The sequence below is a fragment of the Pristis pectinata genome, chromosome 31, assembly GCF_009764475.1.
Source record: "Pristis pectinata isolate sPriPec2 chromosome 31, sPriPec2.1.pri, whole genome shotgun sequence".
Classification (NCBI taxonomy): domain Eukaryota; kingdom Metazoa; phylum Chordata; class Chondrichthyes; order Rhinopristiformes; family Pristidae; genus Pristis; species Pristis pectinata.
Window position 1 is genome coordinate 6,281,594 of NC_067435.1, and position 19,935 is coordinate 6,301,528.

General features: G+C 39.3%; 2 protein-coding genes across 3 annotated transcripts in view; one reads left to right on the plus strand and one right to left on the minus strand.

Annotated features, from left to right (window-relative positions):
* LOC127585066 (A-kinase anchor protein 8-like) overlaps positions 1-19,935 on the plus strand; it is a 21,486-nt gene continuing 1,551 nt past the window's right edge. The window contains exons 1-12 of one of the 2 annotated variants that reach the window (XM_052042216.1): positions 1-224; positions 4,255-4,293; positions 5,101-5,269; positions 9,263-9,731; positions 10,549-10,669; positions 11,311-11,369; positions 12,473-12,557; positions 12,638-12,731; positions 14,379-14,520; positions 15,119-15,221; positions 16,588-16,718; positions 19,094-19,189. In XM_052042216.1, the coding sequence (XP_051898176.1) occupies positions 206-224; positions 4,255-4,293; positions 5,101-5,269; positions 9,263-9,731; positions 10,549-10,669; positions 11,311-11,369; positions 12,473-12,557; positions 12,638-12,731; positions 14,379-14,520; positions 15,119-15,221; positions 16,588-16,718; positions 19,094-19,189 (1,527 nt within the window). In that variant the 5' untranslated portion in view covers positions 1-205. The remainder of the gene's footprint in view (positions 225-4,254; positions 4,294-5,100; positions 5,270-9,262; positions 9,732-10,548; positions 10,670-11,310; positions 11,370-12,472; positions 12,558-12,637; positions 12,732-14,378; positions 14,521-15,118; positions 15,222-16,587; positions 16,719-19,093; positions 19,190-19,935) is intronic. The other variant, XM_052042217.1, reaches the window with a different exon arrangement.
* Positions 14,908-19,935, minus strand: part of LOC127585065 (volume-regulated anion channel subunit LRRC8C-like) — a 21,950-nt gene continuing 16,922 nt past the window's right edge. Inside the window, exons 4-5 of the mRNA XM_052042215.1 lie at positions 15,912-15,948; positions 14,908-14,983 (exon numbers count right to left, since the gene is read on the minus strand). The gene's annotated coding sequence lies outside the window, so the exon portion shown is untranslated. The remainder of the gene's footprint in view (positions 14,984-15,911; positions 15,949-19,935) is intronic.

Below are 19,935 nucleotides of genomic sequence, written 5' to 3' on the forward strand. Positions count from 1 at the left end.
GCTAATGCTGCCAGCACAGGCACCCATGGTTACAGTCGTTAAGAGAAATGATTGACTTTATTTCCCACTAATCAGCAACGGCGTTGCGCCCTCAAGCCTGCCCACATGCCTCGGCCCCGACCAATGGGCGGCGGGTAGTGCTACATCCGGGTGAGTGGAAGCTCGCTGGACGCGAGTGAGGACTTCTCTCCGAAGCCGAAGCAAAATGGATGGTCGTTATTCAGGTCAGTCAAGCAAGTCTCGATAGGCGCCTCATTAGGTTTGATCTGCCGTGTAGTCGAAACGGAAATCGGCGTTTCAATAAATCCTCCAGCGGTGATTGTTTTTTGTTGTTGTTGGAGGATGGGCAAGAAATATTTCGCGTCAAAAAAAAATCAACTCAACTTGCTGCCACCGGCGATCCTGCCTTCCCGGCAGCTGATTGGCTGTGGGTTGAGTCAGTGGGGGAGGCGCTGCTATTGATTGGTTAGTCCGCATGTCACTCCTCGGTTAGGCTGCACCGACATTGAAGGCCTTTCGTTTTGGCTCCTGTTTCAGCCGCAGCTCGGGTTTATTCCCCCCCCCTCCCCCTTTCATCTCCGGCCTCGCTGACATCCCCAAACGTAGCGCTAATTCGTAAATGCGGCCGGCGTCGTATTCCACCACTCCCCCCACACATGGAAGGGCGGCTGCGGACCCCGAGGCTTCCCTCCGGCCCTCGCCCGCTCGGTCCTCCCGCTCACAAAATGGCGCCACTTGAGGGGACGGCGTGTTCCAGGGCGCGGGGTCCCCCACCCCCCACCCCCCACCCCTCCCGTGCGCGCTCCCGCCCCCAGCTCGCGCACGCGCCCTCCACCCCTTCGCCCCCAGTTCCCGTGGGGACACCTCTTTTTTCACCCCCCCCCCCGATCCCGCCGGTGTCCCATTGTGTGGCGACCAGGCGATGGCGGGAGGTTGCAGGGAACACTCAGCGGGTCGGGCAGCATTTGTGGAGAGAGAGAAACAGTCGACGTTTCATGTCTGACGAAGGGTTTTCGACCTGAAATATTGACTCTTGCTTCAGTCTCCACAGATGCTGACCAGCTGAGTGTAAGCAGCATTTTATTTCAGATATCCAATCTTTGTATCTTTTTAAAAAAATATTCGTTTACTGATGAGAAGCTGCTGCAAATTCACCCTGTCTTGGCAGGGTAACTCTGCACATATGTTTTGGGATTGGGGTGGTGTGTGCGGGATGATTGCCTGCGTGCAAATTCAAATGTGGAAAAATAAACCTGAATTTGGTGAGTTTGCAGAGGATTGGCAAGGAGCACGGCCACACCCCATTAGATCAAAGTCTCTCTTCCCTCTAAATTGGCATCAACAAGGAGCAGGCCCCAGTGTTGCAGCTTATTAGGAGCACTTTACAGTTTTTTGAAAGTAAAACAAAACTTGTAATGCAGGTTACACTAGAAGACTTTACACTGTCCATGCTTTAATTCAAGCATGATGTCTCCTTTTCACTGGCGTAGTTGTTTGTCGTTGGCTTTATTTTCATCTTCTATTAAAGTGTTACCTTCTCAGATAAGGGGAAATTCTCCAGCAGTATAGGGTAGGTTTTGATCATATCTTAATGAAAAACACCCTTTGGAGCAGACTGCATCCTTGCTGAATTTCTGTTCGGAGAAGAAATGGATTCAAAATTGATTTTGGTAATGACATAGTGATCTCTCTACTGTATGCCATGGGAAATGTCATTGCAAGGATCCTCCTAGCTCTTTCCTCCTAGTGGCTGAAGAGATTCTTCCTTGCCCTTGAAGCAGATTCTGTCCACCCAGAGGCACAGTGGACACCATCTTCATTCTGTGACAATGCCAATAAACAACTGTATGTGACCTTTGCTGACCTCACAAAAGCCTTTGATTCTGTCATTCAAAATGGACTGTAGAGTACACTTCTCAAGTTTGGCTACTAAGAAATTAAGCTCCCAATGTTATGGAAGCCACAGTTTTAACCCTCAGGTTGCCTACAAACCCAATCTGAATGCACATTGATATCAAGCAAGATTGTGTTATCATCCAAACAATTTTCTCAATCTTTCTCACTGCAGTCTGCCTCCAGCAAGCTTCTTGTTGAGGTGAAGCTAACAAGTAGGAAACTGTTCAACTTGCATTATATCTACTGCAAAACCAAAGTCACTCTAACCTTGGTCATCAAGTTGCAGCATGCAGACAAAGCTTACATATGCATACAATTGGAGGCCAAGCTGAAAGCTATTACTGACTTGTTTCTCAAAGTGTAGGTGAGAATGGTCCTTACATTAAGCATCAGCAAAAGAAAAGATTTCCACCAATGCCCTGCAAGACAATGCTCCCCTTCCCCCAGCAAGAGACTGGTAAATACAGGCCAAATTCCACATCTTGGGAGCCACCTTTCAGTAGGCAACACGACCTTTAACCTTCAGAGAAACGGTGTTCGAAGATGAAGACCTCACCTGAGTAAAAGTTCATGGTTCCCTGGGCAGCAGTGATCCTTTCTGTACACTTCTGAGACATGGAGTACATATTGCAGACATCGTAAAGTGCTAGATAGATACTACCAACACTGCCCCTGGAATGTCCCCTGAGTCCACTAGCATGATATGGGAACCAGGCCAACATCCCCACTTTTGGGGCTCTTATTACTCTGAGCTCTGATAGGCAGAGAAAAGAAGGCATTATATTCTGCACTCTGCTGTGGCATGAGATAATCAAGTGGACGGAACAGACTCAAGGATGTTCTTAGAAAAAGTTTAACATCTCAAGTCCCTTCTGGATTGTACTGAAACCAAGAGAAAACATAAAGAATGCACTACCTCCCATATTACCCATCCATTCACTGTGTCTTCTATTTCCTACATTGGCCTCAGCTGGCACCTTAGAACTCAGCGGGAGTGAAAGCAAGTCTCCCTCAACCTTGAGGGACTGAAGAAGAGGCAGGCGACCTTTCCTACTCCAGTAGAAGATTGGTTTTGATCTGTCTTTTTAGCTATGCAATGGTTTTGTTTGCCCATGTGTAAACACTGATTCAGATGTTGGAACATTGGTTCCTGTAAACATAGGTTGCCAAATGTGTGTGTCTGTTTTGAAAGATATTTAGAATTATGATATAATTAAGGATACAATTACACATTACTCTGCTCGTCTCCATAATATTTTAATGTTAGTATGCAAATGCATTTAAGTAGAAGGATAACAAAAAAATAACCAAATAGATTCTCTTTGAATTCTGTTATGATCATAATGTCCAGGAATGTGGTTTGAAAGTAGATGATATGAGTGACCTGTACCAAAGAAGGTAACTTCATCTTCAATGTTCTGTGTTTAATTTGGGTGTCAACAACATATAAACTTCCTACTTTGTGAGGCTTTTGGCAATTAACTTATAATCACAAGAGTAACCCAGAGATGTCAAAGAAAGAAAGTTTCATTTGCATTTATATTGCACTGGTCATGATCTCTATGACCTAAACATTTACAGAAAATTATATTTTTGATGTGAAGTCAATCTTTTGATGTAAGGAAAGCACTGATCAGTACTGCAAAAAGAAAAAGAATGTCTGTGAGAAATTGGCCAAATGATCTTTGTCGGCTGAGGGATAAATATTGGCGAGTACTTTGGGAATAACTGCTCAGTTCTTAGGTAGTGTCATGGCATCATTTAAGTCCACCTGATATATTATCTCCAACCGTTTAATTTTCACTCAGTATTTCTCAATATTAAAGTGTCAGCCTACATATGTGCACAAGTACCTCAAGGTTCTGGGTTTAAGTCCAGGAATTTGAGCTCAAAAATCAAGGAGCAATTGAGTACAATTCTAAGGAATTGTTGTGTTGCTGGATTTGCCATTTTTCTAGTGACCTGTTTGTTCTCTTGGCTTGGTATAAAAACTAATATTAACTAATAAAGGACACTATATTAACTCCTGACCAATATTTATCACTCAGCCAAAATAACTAAGGTCATATGATCATGTATTATAGGCGGTTTTTCTGCTGAGTTCCCTAAATTGCAAATGTAGTTGCACTTCAGAGTTACTTTATTGGCTGTAAAAATGTTTTGAGATGTTGTGGAGGTTTCTTTATAAATGCTATGTCTGTCTTTTACTACAGAGCCAAAGTTTAGCAACCAGCTTTAGTGGATTATTGTTACATTGTGTATCAATTTGTTTCATAATTCACTTTATAAATATTTTACTCTTTTTAAAAAAAATCTGAATTAAACCAGAACATTTTGAACAAGTCTTTCATTTTACAGGTTCATATGGAAACTGGAATGCTGATTCATCTGGCGCAGGTAAAAATTCTATCAGTAACAGAGGGAAAGGCGTGGGTAATTTGACTACCCCTTACTTGTTTGCCACACTGCTGACATTTAAATGATATCTAAACCTCTTGACTATATTGAAAGGCTCAACAAGTTCTGTTCTAATTGATATGCATTGCAGTCATTCTGACCTTGTTTTTTTTAAATGTGAAATCTACCAGTTTGTTTTCTGTTACATTGGTGTACTGTACAAAGGATGGTAGATTCTCAAATTTTTGGGATATGGAAGGCTACCAAATGGAGAAGAGGTGGGAACCTCATCCTTGAGGCTCGATACAACTGTAGCTATATTTTAAAGTTACTTCATTGGCTGGTGTTGAGAATTTGTAGTACATTTGATGGACTCAATATTTGTGACATTTCTTTCTGGAAACAACATCAAAAGTTGAAATATTGTTGGACTTTTTTACTAAGTCAAAATAAGGGTACATTTTTTATAGGCTATCTGACGTTGATTTTTATCCTATTGACTTTTATACTGAAAATGGCAGAAAACTAGGATTACCTATATCACTTACAGTATTCTGAATGACTTTTCAGTCCCAAAAATGTGATAATTTTTACATTCCATACCAATGATTATCACATAGCCTCCAGCCTTGAGTCATTTGCTGATGCTGTTTTGAACTGATGTATCAGTACATAAGTAAAATTGTTCTCTATAGTGTGAAATGGCCATTGGTAACACTGATAAGTTGCAAACATTGCAGAACTTGCAAGCTTGTTTAACCCAAGAACTCTGACATTATTTTTTACAGTCCATTCTTATTTCCTCAGGCTACGATGACTATGGCTATGGACAAGGCTCTGGATCAAACTATGGCTATGGTGGCAAATCATGGGACTCTCATAGAGGCAATGCTGGCCAAAATTCTGAATCCATCGTTGCTAAAATTAACCAACGGTTAGATTTGCTTTCCCACAACGACACTGACGAACAGGAAAGGTATCTGTGAAGGCTTCAAAAACTTGTTCTGTATTGCTCAGGCGACTAATTTATTTGGTGATCATTGCTCTATGTTAGTTTAGGTATTTTGAGTTTCATGGATTAAACCTCTAATTACATTCTGTGAGTCATTATCCTTCATCTTTTGGTTCAATTGTGGACACATTGTTTACACTTAATTTCTTTATGACATTTGCTTACATATTTTTGTATATTATATGGAGATTCTGATAGTGGACATGAAAGGTAAATAATTTATCTTTGATTGCAGGTGTTAAATGGTTGTGAGATTAGTTTCTAGTCACGTGGTCACATTTACTGATATTTCATTCCATTAAGTTTCACTGAACCAATGTCTGGAGGCCATCACAACCTGCAGCCAATATGCTTAGAGCCATCAGTTCTAGCAGTTAAGCTGAATTTCTTGCCCCAAACTGCTTTTGTCTTATTGTAGCTTTTCTGGTGGTAGTTTTATTGACAGGTCAACATTTGTGGTTTTGAATTGGTTGTAGAGAAATAGCTTCCAAATTAGTCAGAGTATTATTATCATTGTTCAATTAGATTAAACAAGCTTTGTGCTGAATTGGTGTGTGACTAATATGCTTATCAACACAAGGTGTAGTTGTTCTAGTTTTGGGGGAAAAAAATGAATTAATAGGACTCTCATAATAATAGCACTGTTGTGACTATCGGGTGAAGGATTCCCAGATGCACAGAGGTAGATAAAGTTATTGAACACTACTCGTACTCCTTGGTTGAGTTGAAATGTGGATTTGGGCAGTGGTCATGAACAGTGGCCTGTAAGTACAAGATAGGCAGTAATAGGACCTATAAGATAATGTTGGAAAGTCTTAGAATGTTTACTTGTCCAATAGGAACAAAGTAGAAGTAGCTTGTGTGAATGAGAGTGGAGGCTGCAAGGAGGATGATAGTGGTAGAGGGGATCATTCAAGTGGTAGAGGGGATCATTCAAGTGGGAGTAATGGAAAGAAATGTAATAGTGGTAGGAGATGATAAACGTAGGAATAAATATTGTTCTCTGCAGAAGTAAACTTGAGTCCTGAAGATGTTGTCTATTGGTGTCAAAGTTAAGTACATCTCCTTTGGACCAGAGAGAGCATAGAGGGGAAGAATCCAGTTGTCATGGTCCTCATAGGATCCAACAAAATGGGTAGGATTATGAAAGAGGTTCTGAGGGAGTGGTAGGAGGGGGGTCTAAATTAAGAAACAGAAACACAAAGGTAATAATCTCTGGTTTATTACCTGAATCACGTACAAGTTGGCACAGGATCATACATCAGATAGATGTGTGGTTCAAAGAATGGAGAAAGGTGTTTCAGTTCATGAGGCACCGAACAACTGGTGGAATGAGTAGTTGTTGACTTGGGCAGGTTTTATCCAACAACTGGGATAAAAATGAAAATGCTGGAAATACTCAGCAAATCAGGTAATATTTACAGAGAAAAGAAATAGAGTTAATGTTTCAGGAGCTTTTATCAGTACTTTCACCCCTTTTAATTTCAACTTTCCAGCATGCAGTTTATTGTTTTTTATTTGTTGGTGCCTTAGCAAATCGAATACAGTAAAATTCCAAAAATCCAGCATGCTCGGACTATTGGATGTTACCTCTATCAATATCCCAGCACACTTTAAGTTCATTTTTTTTGATGTTACACACGTTTTTCTACAAAAACCTTTTGCTCTTTAAGATCAGCGACTTTTAAACTGTTCTCCTCAATCAAAGGCATCAAATTGAGACACTTCTGCCACAGACCAGCTGGGCAAAAAAATCGCTCCCTCTTTCTGAAAAAACAACCATTAATAGAGCAATTTATTGCGTGCCTGCTGCAGTTTGCATACACTGAAGCACAGTCCTTACTATTCTGCCACACACTATTATAATAAATTTTCCAGTGAACCCTTTGTTTCAGCTATTGTTTAAACTCCACATATTTTGTACATGACTAATGCTTAAAGCTGTTAGGTACCTATTATTCTGTCAAGCTGAATTAGATAGTGTATCTGGTATTAAACACATTCTCATGCTTGTTGGCGAGCATTTGGGCTGGTAATTAAATCTTTTCTAAAGCCTTCAATTCTATATATTTGTGTTATTGTTTCAGGTGTATGCTTTTCATATATTAAAATAATGACACATGATAGTAATAAGTATGTGGGAACTTTTTAATTGTATGCTGCCTTTGGATTTGCACCATGAGGTTTGCTGATTAGAAGGGATTAATTTCATTAAATCCTAAATTTTAAAACATTTGGATTATTTTAGTGCACTGTATTGTTTCCTTAATTTCTTTGATGTTGTTTTTGAATTTGAACCTTGAGGGATTTGATCTTGGGAACTGAATTGCCATTTAACTATCAGGGGCTCTTCCGGAAGAAGTTGTTTTTTTTTGTCCTGTAATGTGCAAAATTTTTTCTTCAAATAAATATCAACCAAGATTGAATATCTTACTGTGGTAGGCTGTAGGTCAATGTTTGACATTGAGAAGAAGGTTAAGAGGAACAGCCTGGAAAAACGTACTGTCTATTTGTGCTCATGTCTACCTACTACTGTAAAGAGTTTCATTAAAACGTTTGGCTTGGCAATAAATGTAGCACAAAGTACGGCAGCATTATAACTCATTAGCTGATAGTCCTCCTACTTCACAGCTTCAATGACCTGGGTTCAATCTTGATCTCTGGTGTTGACTGCATGGAGTTTCTGTGTTCTCTGTGTGATTGTGTAGATTTTCCCCTGGTGCTCCAATTTCTTCCCACATCCCAAATATATAGGACGGAAGGCTTTAGAAAAGGCTTAGTTACCAGCCCAAATTCTTGCCAACAAACATGAGAATATGCTTAATACCAGATATACTATTTTGCAATTCTCCGTGGATTTGTCACCTTGTCGTGGTGGAGAAGTTTGTGTGGTCCTGAGGTCCTGAGAGCGATGCCGTCTGGAACTATGCTCCTGGTAGGGTCACCCATGGCGGTAAGGTCGATAGTGAGGTCCCTGACAAAGAACAATCCAACCAAGACCTCAACGGTGGAACAGGCAGACGAAGTTATTTCGAACTCAACGGCTGTGAAGGTGGATGAAGGCTGCAACAAATCCATCAGCTCCAATCGTCGTGGTTTCCATGCCATTGGAATCAGTTGGTTGATTTGTGAAGTATTGTGTGCTTTTTGTAGTGCAACATCAAGTACACGTTAAACAAATACACACACAGGCGTCTTCGCTCTGTGGGCTACTTCCAAGATTGGACTCAAGCCACTTGAGAGCCCATAAATAGGTCAACGGAACGAAGACTATCATCCTTGACCTCGAGGGCTAGCCACGACTGACCTGATTTTTTTTTGCAATTAGTGTAGATGGGTAAAACGGTCAGCATGACAGTAGTGGGCTGAAGGGCCTGTTTCTGTGATATGACTCCAGGCCACTACATGCTGATTGGTTTGTTAATTAGATGTGCTAAAGTAGGTGGGTGGTGAGAGAATTGGGTCGAAATGATCGTCATACTAAAGAGAAGAGGTTAAAGGGGATATACTGTAAGTGGCAAAATGGGATTGATGGGAGTGCCCTAAGTCAGCATAGACTCCTACTATGCCATTAGAAAATATTAGTAATATGACAACAGCTAATGTAAAAATATACGCAATCCGCATATTGACTATTATTAGTTTTCACATTGCTCAGGGACTAAGAATAATTTACACGTTGGGAGTACATGTGTAAATGGGTTAGAAACCATGCTAACTTTGGGGAAAATTTAGATTTTAGAGTCAACAATTTTAATTTGGTAATAACTTAATTACCACTGGTCTATTCATTACCAGAGTCTGTTGCTAATTTAGGAAACATTGTTAGTTGTTTCTTTTTAAAAACAAAGCACTATTCTTGGTGTTCGAATTTTAGTTCTGGCTATATGGCAGACTGTTATTTGATTATGTTCCAGCTACTGACCAGATTCCTTGCTTGCTGTGTGACTCTTTCAGGTTTGCACCTTTCGAGTCCTATGACTCCAGGTCTTCACTGGATGACCGTGATCTGTTCAGATCCGGCTTCGATTACAGTGAATATGGACCTAATCGTAATGATTCCTATGGAGGTCGTTTTGACCGCTTTGACTACTCCACCAGGAACCGCAGGGATTATTTCCGCTACAGAGGACGTGATGGCTCTGGCAAGTTTCGGGGTCAGAACTGGTCTAGAGACTGGATGCCAAATAACAGACCTTACCGTAATGACTCCTTCTCATCGTCAAGTTCTGAGCGACTCTCTGCCTGCTGGAATGAGATGTCATATGGAATGGGTGGCAGGGGCTATGCTGCACCCCCCAGGAATCTCCCTTCGCTCTTCTCCCAGGCCTTAACCTCTGGTTATGGGCCATATGGCATGCAAGGAATGGGAAAACAGTTTGGGGGTCTCAGACAGCGAAGGAGAGACTGGAATCGGTTCAGAGGTGTAAGTAAAATACTTTTTCTATTTTATAAGTTCATAGACTAAAGTATGGGTGAATTTCAGTAAGCGGCACAAAGAATTCACATTCCAAGTGTCCGGTACAGTCCCTTTCTGGTCGTTAATTGTTTAGAAATAAAACTAGTTGAAAGCCAATATAGAAATGGTCAAATATATGGAATGGATCAGAATATCCAAATAGAGTATTTGTAGGTTCAGTCAGTAGTTTAGGGAGAAACTATGCCTTATTCCATTAGATGAGAGCTTAAAAGTTCTGGATACAGAATTCAAAACCAGGTGGAGTGTTAGCAATGAGAATTGCTGTTCGTACATCGGTTAAATAACAGGATATACTTAGTGTAGTGGTTGTTGGTCTTGAAATTTGCTTTTCTTTTCTTGCCTTGCATCTGTTTCATTGGAAACATATAAGTGTGTGCACATGGAATTTAGGAAGTTTAACATTTGCTGTTCCATCTTCTGTGGCTGTGTAGGGTTTGTACACTTCAGTTAATTTTCATTTAAGTGCTTGGGTGTGTTCAACTATTCTCGTAAATTAGTGGATGACAGGGTTACATGTGGTATTGAAGACAAAAGTTTTGATTTGATTAAACATGTTAAAAAAAACATTAGAATTGAAACATGGTCTCCACTGAGTTGTAGAAAGTGATTAGCTGGTAGTTTTGAGTGTTTGTAAAAATCAGAAATTAATCTGGGTCAAAGTGATATGAACTATTTGTGTTCTGTACACCTGAGGAACATGATCTCTTTTAGTTAACAGAATCAAGGGGAAATGTTGACCAATACTGTAATATCTTTGTGACAGAGGAGAGGTAGAGGTGGAATAATAGGTGGAATGAAGAGGAAGCAATCAACTGGAAGCAATGATGAACCAGACTTCAAAATGTCAAGAACAGACCAGTCAGATTATTCAGACAGTGAAGAAGGTAACCTTTTTAAAATTTGATATTGCACCTTCTTCCTCCTTGACTTAATTGTCATTCTGGATAAGGAGTTTAGGCAACCCATTCATCTGTGGAAGGGATAGTCAAAACATTCTAAATCTGACCTTAACCAACTTTCATGTAGCGCTTTCCAGTAGGAGTGATCAGGCAGCAATTTGCAACTACAATCTGTCTCTCTCTCTCGCTGGGACTGGATTTTAGCTTCTTTTGGGACTCTTATTTTGTAGTGTACATCAAGGTTGGAACTTGGGGACCTTCTGGGTCGTATGGTGTATTTGCCCAATAAATGTTATGGAACCTGTACTTAAAACATATAGCAACCTGTTACACTGAACCCATTGTATCTTCCTGACCAGCTAGCTTTGGATGTCATTTTGAAGCAGGCAATTTGTTTGTGCCTTTTTTTTGCTGTACTACAGCATTTAAGAAAAATCTATATGATGGTTTTCCTTTTTTCCTTCCTTATTTAAGAATCCAGGCAAATTTTCTGTTCAGAGAATTATTTGTTCTCCAATGCACTATCTCTAATTTTACATTCTTATGAAATTTTTGCCAACTTAATTTTTATTTTAGGTAATCTAAGCAATACGTTAATTAGTATATTAATTGTGTTTTATATTTAGAAGAAAGGGAGGCAGATGATGATGATGTTGAAGATGCTGCTGCTGGTGATGCATGTGCTGTGAGTATTTGTGGAATTCTTGAAGGTTCAAAAGTGACAAATTTTAAGCATGGTAATGGTTTCAGCATGCCAATGGGTTAGGTTTCCAGGGATACATCTGGAGAGCTCTCTAACAAGTTTAAAATTCACTGTTAGGTTCAGTAAATCTGCTTGTGCATCTGCTCTATTATTAATATCACTTGGGTGCATTACACGTAAGAATGATCAATCTGAGTGGACATTAATTTGATTTTTTTTTGTAATTCATTACATTTTGACCACTTTCATTTGTAACCTGGCCACAGGTTCCCTGCTGTATCTGTGTTACTTGAGATGATAAAGTGCTAAAGTTGGAGGTGCTTTCTTCTGACCCCATTTTATTATTTATCTGTTTATTTTTGATTCATTTTCGGGATCTGGGCATCACTGACAAAGCTAGCATGTATTGCCCTTAAGAAGGTGGTGGCAAACTGCCACCTTCAACCACTGTAGACCGTTGGGTGAAGGTGCTCCCACAGTGCTATTGGAAAGGGAGTTTGATGAATTAGACTCTGTGATAATGAAGGACCAATGATGTATTTTCAAGGCATGATGGTGTGAAACCTAGAGAGGAACCTGCATATGGGGATTTCCCATGCACTTGTTGCCCTTGAGCTCCTTTGAGGTCATGGGTTTGGGAGGAGCTATGAGATTGGGGGGGAATGAATGTTTAAGATGGTTGATGTGGAGCCAATTAAACTGCCTGTTTGTCCTGGATGATGTCGAGCTTGATAAGAATTGTTGGCTCTGCACTCATCGAGGCAAATAGAGAGTGTTCTTTCAAACATCTGATCTGTGTCTTATAGGTAGTGGGAAGTTCTTGTAAAACTAGTTTAGCTTTGACTCTGGTAGTTCAGAGGAGAAACTTGGTTTCATTTTATTATCCTGTAGGCCCTGATTAATGTTGTGGTCGGGTTTGGCAAGTGCTAGAGGAAATGGTGATTTTTTTTTTAAATGCAATCTCCAGATAATCAGAGTTCATTTCTATACCATAAATTTCAATGATTGTCCATTTGAGCTAGTATAGGTTTGTAAAAACTGGGGTGGTTTGTCAGTGTATCATTGAAACTATTTTTTATATTTAGAGTTTTGAGGATAAAGATTCAAGTGACAGCCCTGAAAAGGAGAAAAAGGAAACTGCTGAGGGTGAAGATAATGAGTCCAAGAAATGTAAGAGTGCTGGCTTTCTGCTAATTTTGTTTGTGTGTATCTGATAGAATATCTGTGATGTTAACTCATGTCTTCGTTAGCTGGTGACCTACAAGAGGAAGCTAGTGACAGTAAGAAGAAGCTATATAACAAGGAGAAACCAAAGAAGAAACAGCGGGATCGTATTACAGAAAGGTAATTAAGTTTTGCATTTTAACAGCTTCTGTTTATAAGTATATTTATCCTAAACGTAAAAGGAAAACGTTCTCAAATGATTTGTAAAAACTGTTTTCTGAATAATTGGATGGCCGGAATTAATATATCTTTGGATTATAAGGCTGTGGAATTACTTGCTTCAGTCATGTGAGTAAACGTAAATTTCCTACTTCATGATTTATCATGAATTATGGCTTCATAAGTCACGCCTGCTAGTTTTGTGATTAAGTGGTTATTTTTATTAAGTACTTGTTCACTATTGATCAGAAAATACTATGGATAGAGGTCAAGACTGGATATCCTGCAGGAAGTGATAAGATGCACCAAAGCTGTTCCACTATCTACAAAGCACAAGTCAGGAGTGTGTTGGAATACTCTCCACTTGCCTAGATGAGGGCACTTACAACAACTATCAAGAAGCTCGGCACCATCCAAGATTAAGCCAATCACTTGATACCCCATTATCCACCCTAAATTTTATTTTCTTTGTTACTGATGCACAGCAGCTGCAGTGTGTACCATCTACAAAATCCACTGGTGTTCCTTGTCTAGGCTGCTCTGATAGCACCTCTCAAACCCACAACCTCTACCAAGAAGGATGAGGACCGTGGGTGCACGAGAACACCACTGCCTTCAGGTTCCCCTCCAAGTTGCACATCTTCCTGATTTGGAAACATATTGCCAGTCCTTCGTCAATGCAATGTCTATATTGTGGAACTCCCTATCTAGCAATATTTCACTGGTAGAACTACAGTGGTTGAAGACCTTCTTGAGGACAGTTAGTGATAATAAATGCTGGCCTTGCCAGATCCTGAAAAGTGAATTTAAAAAAAAACAATGATCAGCTATGCCCAGTGTTTTTGCTGTGTTTGGTAGGGTTGGTTGGACAGAGTCTGAGGACTGGCTGATTGTTAGTCTAACTGAACTAAGTAAGCACAGATCAGGATTACAATTATTGTAATCTTTGCACAACATCTTTGTAGGCTTCTAATTCACTGGTCCCTTTAGAATGAACCTCTTGTCAGATTTAAAAGAAAGTCTCAGTTTGAATTCATCTTAGAGCCACAATAATTAGGATCAACCTATTGAATACAATAGCCACAGTTTGAGAACTGCATAAACTTCAGCTCGGCACCTTAAAGAAAATGATTACACAGGAGAGAATGCAGAGGAATCTTAAAGAAAAAAAAATTGCCAGGTCTGGAAAATGAAGTCTTTGAAAAAAGCAGGAAAGATTGGATCAGCTCAGGCGAAAGTAGGGAAGGGGGGGGGTGGGGGTGATGATTGACATAATGTCATAAATAGATGGATTAGAGCAAAGGTGAGGAAAATGTTTCCACCCAAAAGATGGTTGAAACTCATTGCCTGAGGGTGGTAGAGGCAGAAACCCTAATTATAAACAGATAATGTGCAGTGCTATGGATCCAGTGCAGGAAGGTGGGATTAGACGGGGTAGTTTTTGTTGTACTGAATATCTGCCTTCTGTGTTGTAAATTTTTCTGTGATTCTGTGAAACTATCAGCTGACGTTGTGAGGTTACTTGGCATTAGTAAGTTTCAATTCTGCAATTGAATACAGGAACATGTTTGCATATTTTTCACAACTGACAAAGTTTTATCATTTTAGGATAATGTACGTCTGCTCAGTTTGCAAGTTTCGCACCTTTGATGATGATGAAATTTTCCCCCACTTGGAAAGTAAATTCCATAAGGAAAACTTCAAATTCATTGGGACCAAGCTTCCCAAACAAACAGCTGAGTTTTTGCATGTATGTTAACTTTATATTTAAATATAACCTTTTTTCTTAAAGTTTATTTTATTTATACAATGTAAATTAAATGTAAATTATGAGATTCCCATGCTCAATATCTCAACTCAAGCTAGGAATGATGGCTTGTTGCACTCAGTTGCTGCAGTGGTGCCGGGTATTGAACTAACAGCCTCTGCTGAAGTTTTGTACATACAGTTAGTAATCCATCACCCTCTTGAAACTGAAACATATTCTGTTGCTCTACCAAAGAGATCTGCTGCCCCACTATTCTGTATGTGCAACATATCTCTGTTAACCGATGTTCTGAGTATGTCGCATGACATGCTGTCATTTTAATTCCATCTATTTCAGTCTGACATCCAATCTGAAGGATAGGCTTGTATTCCTGCTTCAGTCCTTTGCCTTTTGGAAGTTTTAATTATCATTGATGTGATGTTTGTGTTGCCAGCCTACGATTTGCCTGTCAATTAAAATGCGGAAATGGTTATGGTAAATTGTAGTCAGAATGCTTAACTTCGTAACTTTCTGGAAGCAGCACTATATTGGGATTGACTTAAGATTTATGTTGTCATGAACAATTAGTCTTTCCTTCCAGGAATATATTCTAAACAAGAATAAAAAGACCCTAAAGTTCCGTGATGCAATGGAAGATAAAAATGCAATTAAAAAAAGGATCCAGGAACAAAACTTGTTGCATGGTGAGTATTGCCAAGAGGGTTAAAGTTTGAGAGTTATGTACTTAAACATTGCATCTCAGATCATATGGACAATTGTGTCTATATTGAAATAAACAAAAATGCTGAAAACACACAGCAGGTCAGGCAGCATCCCTAGAAAGAAACAGTTAACGTTTCAGGTTGAAGAGCCTTCAGTTCAGTTCTGAAGAAGTCTTTGACCTGAAACATTAACTCAGTTTCTCTCTCCATGGATCCTACCTGACCTCCTGAGTATTTCCAACATTTACTTCAGATTTCCTGCAAAGAAAGTTGATTGATCTTCAAAGTCTATAACTGTTTGCTTTTTCAGTGTATTGATTCTAAATTATTGGAGATTACTGAGCCTCAATAATCAGAAAGTAAAATATTCCTTATCATTGTATGTTGTTGGGAAAGTTTTGCTTCACATCTCTTTTTCTAAGTGCTAAATCTCTTTTCTTTTTCGTCCTATTGATACTGATGCAGCAACTAATAAAAGGGTTTTTTGTCATCAACCTCAAACCTTTTTTACAATTTTTATTATTCCTTCAATTTTCATTCCCTTTTTCCAAGTCTCATCATAACTATCTATTTTCCAATTAGAGGAAAAATATGGATGTTAAAGAACGTTTTTTTGCAACACAGTGTTGATTGAAGGATAAATACTGGAATATTTTTGAGATGAGATCTTACCTGGAAGGTCAAGCAGTTCCTCAGAAAAACATTTCATCTAAAAGAAAGCAAATCTGACAATGAAACACTCTATTGCCACTCCAAAATGTATGCATTCCTACTACAATGACTCTAAAACTGTATTTCATTAGGATAGATTGTACATTCAATGATTTCCATGAATTCAAGTACACTCTGCTTACAGTTCATCTTGATTACTCCTGGCCAACTTCTGGACACTTGTTAATAACTTCCTGTCTATGTTTTCTCATGTGATTCTGACTGATGCAAAGGTCCTATTGTTTCTTTTTCTCATTTCTGTCTTCAAAAATAAGCTGGTTCTTTCGGTGTTTCTCCTACTACTGCAGTGTAGTGGTTGATTATTAAACCAGTCAGTATGCGGTTCTTGGTGGTCTGCAGTAGAATGCTGTTAAATGGAAAGTTTACTTGTTCCTTTAATAATTTATATGATCACACTCCTAATACTACTGTAGTATTTGCATTCTTTTGTAAACAGAAATAAAATAGTATATTTACCAAACTACACTCTGCAGAGTTGCCATTTTCATGGTTAACATATCCAAGTGTTGCCCTCTATTTGCTAGCTCTCTCATGCCTTAATGGGTTTCTGAACATTCCTCAAAGCATGGATTACAATTTCAGGTCTCTTCCACCAACCAACATCATTATGTTGCAGGTATTAGTATTGACAATTTCATGAAGAAGGTGGAAGCTGTTCACTGTACGGCTTGTGAAATGTTCATTCCAATGCAGTACAATGCTATCCAGCGACACATGAAGGCACCTGATCACAACAGGAATAGAAAAGTAAGTACTCAGTCTTTACTAACACTATGTGAGCAGCTGTATTCCACACATTTCATTACAAAGAAATATTGAATGCTACAATCTTCTGAATGAGAGAAATGCATGGCTTGTTCTGCAGATGTAATAATGTATTGGATGAAGACCAAGGTACAGGACTTAACAATGTTGAAATACCAGTTTAGTTACCATTGTAGCATTCTGTCTGAGAATAGTAACTGGGAATCTAACCTGCTTAAATTTATGTAGCTCAACATGCTCTACAGAGATTAATGTGTGCCTGGGGGCAGGGTGTAAGTCATTGGATGAGGTGTAGCAGAAATTTATCTGCAGAAATTATCATTTATCCTGTTGGTACTTCTAGACTTCAACTGAATCATTCCTAAACTTTCATGACTGGCCTTTGGAAATATGAAATCTGCTGCTCTGATCCTAATTTGTATCAAGTCCCACTTAATGTTAACACTGTGCTCACATCCATACATTGGCTTCCATTTTAGTAATGCCTTGATTTTTAAAATTCTTGTTTGAGGGTAACTGATACTCAGTTTGCTTATACTCCCTGTAACCAGCAGCTCCTGTTTCCTCCCACATCCCAAAGATTGTGGATTGGTAAGTTAATTGGTCACTGTAAATTACCCCATGAATGTTGGTGAGTGACAGAATCTAAAGAAAGTTGATGGAAATGTGGGGAGAATAAAATGAGATTATTGTTAATGGTGCTTGATAGTTGGTATGGACTCATGGTCCAACAGGCTTATTTCCATACAGTATGATTCTATGACATTCCTTTTAGTTTTTCTAGCCATTTCTCTATAACTCTCCTTGATTCATGCATTCCCGACTTCATTCACTCCATCATTTACAGCAGTGTCATTAATGACCCAGGCCGTGGCTCTGATCTCTGGAATTCCTCTCTGAATTTCTCCATCTCCTTTCTCAGTAAAACCTACCCTTTTGAGCAACCTCCTTGTCACCTACTTTGTTCTGTGGTGTCAAATATGTTTGCTAGCACTCTTGTGAAGTGCTGTAGAATGTTTTACTACAGAAAGGATGTAAATGTTTGAAGAAAATGTTTTTAAATGCTTGGACATAAGGCAAAGAGGATCATAGACTAGAAATGTAGGTGGAAGGTTCTTGCACCAAATAAGGAAAAGGGTACAAATTTTAACTTGTACCTCTAATGTAAATTGAAAGACAACCTGAGGCTCTTTTGATGTCATAAGATATTAAAGATGAAGAGCATTGCCACAAATTAGGGGTCTGAAACATAACAAAAATGCACAAAAGGCCACAAACACAGATCTCAGGATTCTAGAACTGGGACAGATTAGAGAAGGCAGTGGTGAGAAGTGATTTGAAGAGTCATACAGCACAGAAACAGGCCCTTCGGCCCAACTGGTCCATGCTGACCAAGATTCCCATCTAAACTAATCCCATTTGCTCACATTTGGCCTATGACCTTCTAAACTTTTCCTATCAATGTACCTGTCCAAATGCCTTTCAAATGTTGTTAACGTACCTGCTTCAACTATATCTTCTGGCAGCTCATTCCATATACTGACCACCCTCTGGGTGATAAAGTTGCCGCTCAGGTTCCCATTTAAATCTCTCCCTCTCATCTTAAACTTATATCCTCTAGTTCTTAATTCCCCAACCCAGGGGGAAAAAAACTGTGCGCATTCACCCTGCCTATGCCCCTCATAATTTCATACACGTCCTGTAAGATCACCCCTCATTCTCCTATGCTCCAGTGAAAAAAATCCCAACCTGCTTAATCTCTCTCCATAACTCAGTTGCCCGAGTCCCAGCAACATCCTTGTAAATCGCTGCACTCTTTCCAGCATAATGGCATCTTTCCTAAAGCAGGACGACCAAAACTGAACAAAATTTTCCAAATGTGGTCTCACCAACTTGTTGTACAACTGAAACATAACATCCCAAATTCTATACTCAATGCCCTGAGTGATGAAGGCTACCATGCTAAAAGCCTTCTTTCCCCACCCCGTCCACCTGTGGCACTACTTTCAGGGAACCATGTACGTGTACTCCTAGGTCCCTCAATTCTACAACAGTCAGGGCCCTGCTGTTCACTGTGAAAGTCCTACCCTCATTTGTCTTTGCAAAATGCAACACCTTGCGCTTATCCGATCATGATGAAAATTTTAAGTTTGGACTAAGAACAAACATAAATTGGTGAGCATGTGTGTGATGGTAGCAGCACTGCTGCTAAGACTGGCGGATGGTTTTACTCTGTATCAACAAAATGTGGTGCTGGTTGTGTGTGATTTTCAAAAGGTCATCTGAAACTGAATATTATAACTCAAATCCTGGTGAGAGTGGCAAATTTCTTAAAGTAACATTTCTTTTGTTTTCAGATGATGCTTGAGCAGTCAAAGAGGAGTGGCCTTCAAGTAGCAAAGAGTATACTGAATAATCGAAATATTGTGAGCATGTTGGATAAATATCTTCAGGTAATGCTCATTTGCATGCTATTACATATGGCCAAATAATTGAATGGATTTCAGTTAGCTTGTATCAAACAATTTGTATTTCTGATTGAAACTGGAAACTCCTAATTCGTTAAGGGGATATGCTGTGATGATGGATGAATGTCTGTGGCAAAAATACCACTAGTTTTGCATAAGTACTTGTTTCTGTGTTAATGTTTTAATAGTAATTGTGTGATTATACTTGCATAATCAAATTGCGAGAAAGGAGTGATAATTTTGGAAAATATCTCTTTAATTGTGGTGACATGGCAATGTGATTGAGCACATGTTAAAAAAGAACTGGTAGGAACTGGTAAGCAGACAAGCAAGGTCCCAAAAGAAACTGTTAACTTGACATGTCTACTGCTCTGTGGAGTCTAAAAGAACTTGTGTGGATATGTGTATAGGACTAGGCTTGATTGTGAAATCCCCTCCACTCATTTGGAATCTCAAGAGTACAAAGGGAGGCCATTTGTTCCTTGGTTCCGTACTGCTTTCGAAAGAGATATTCAGTTAGTAGCAGTACATTCCCCTTAAACCTAAAAAATTTTTATTTCAAACATTTATCCACTTTTTTGGGCAGTGTCTAATAGATCATGACAACTCACTGTGGGTAAACTAGAAATTCTCCTCGCTGCCTCCCATTCCTTTATCAGGAGCCTTTAATCTGTGTCATTTGTTTAGCATATCGGTTGTTAATGGTAAGACCTGGTCAGTGTACTTTAACA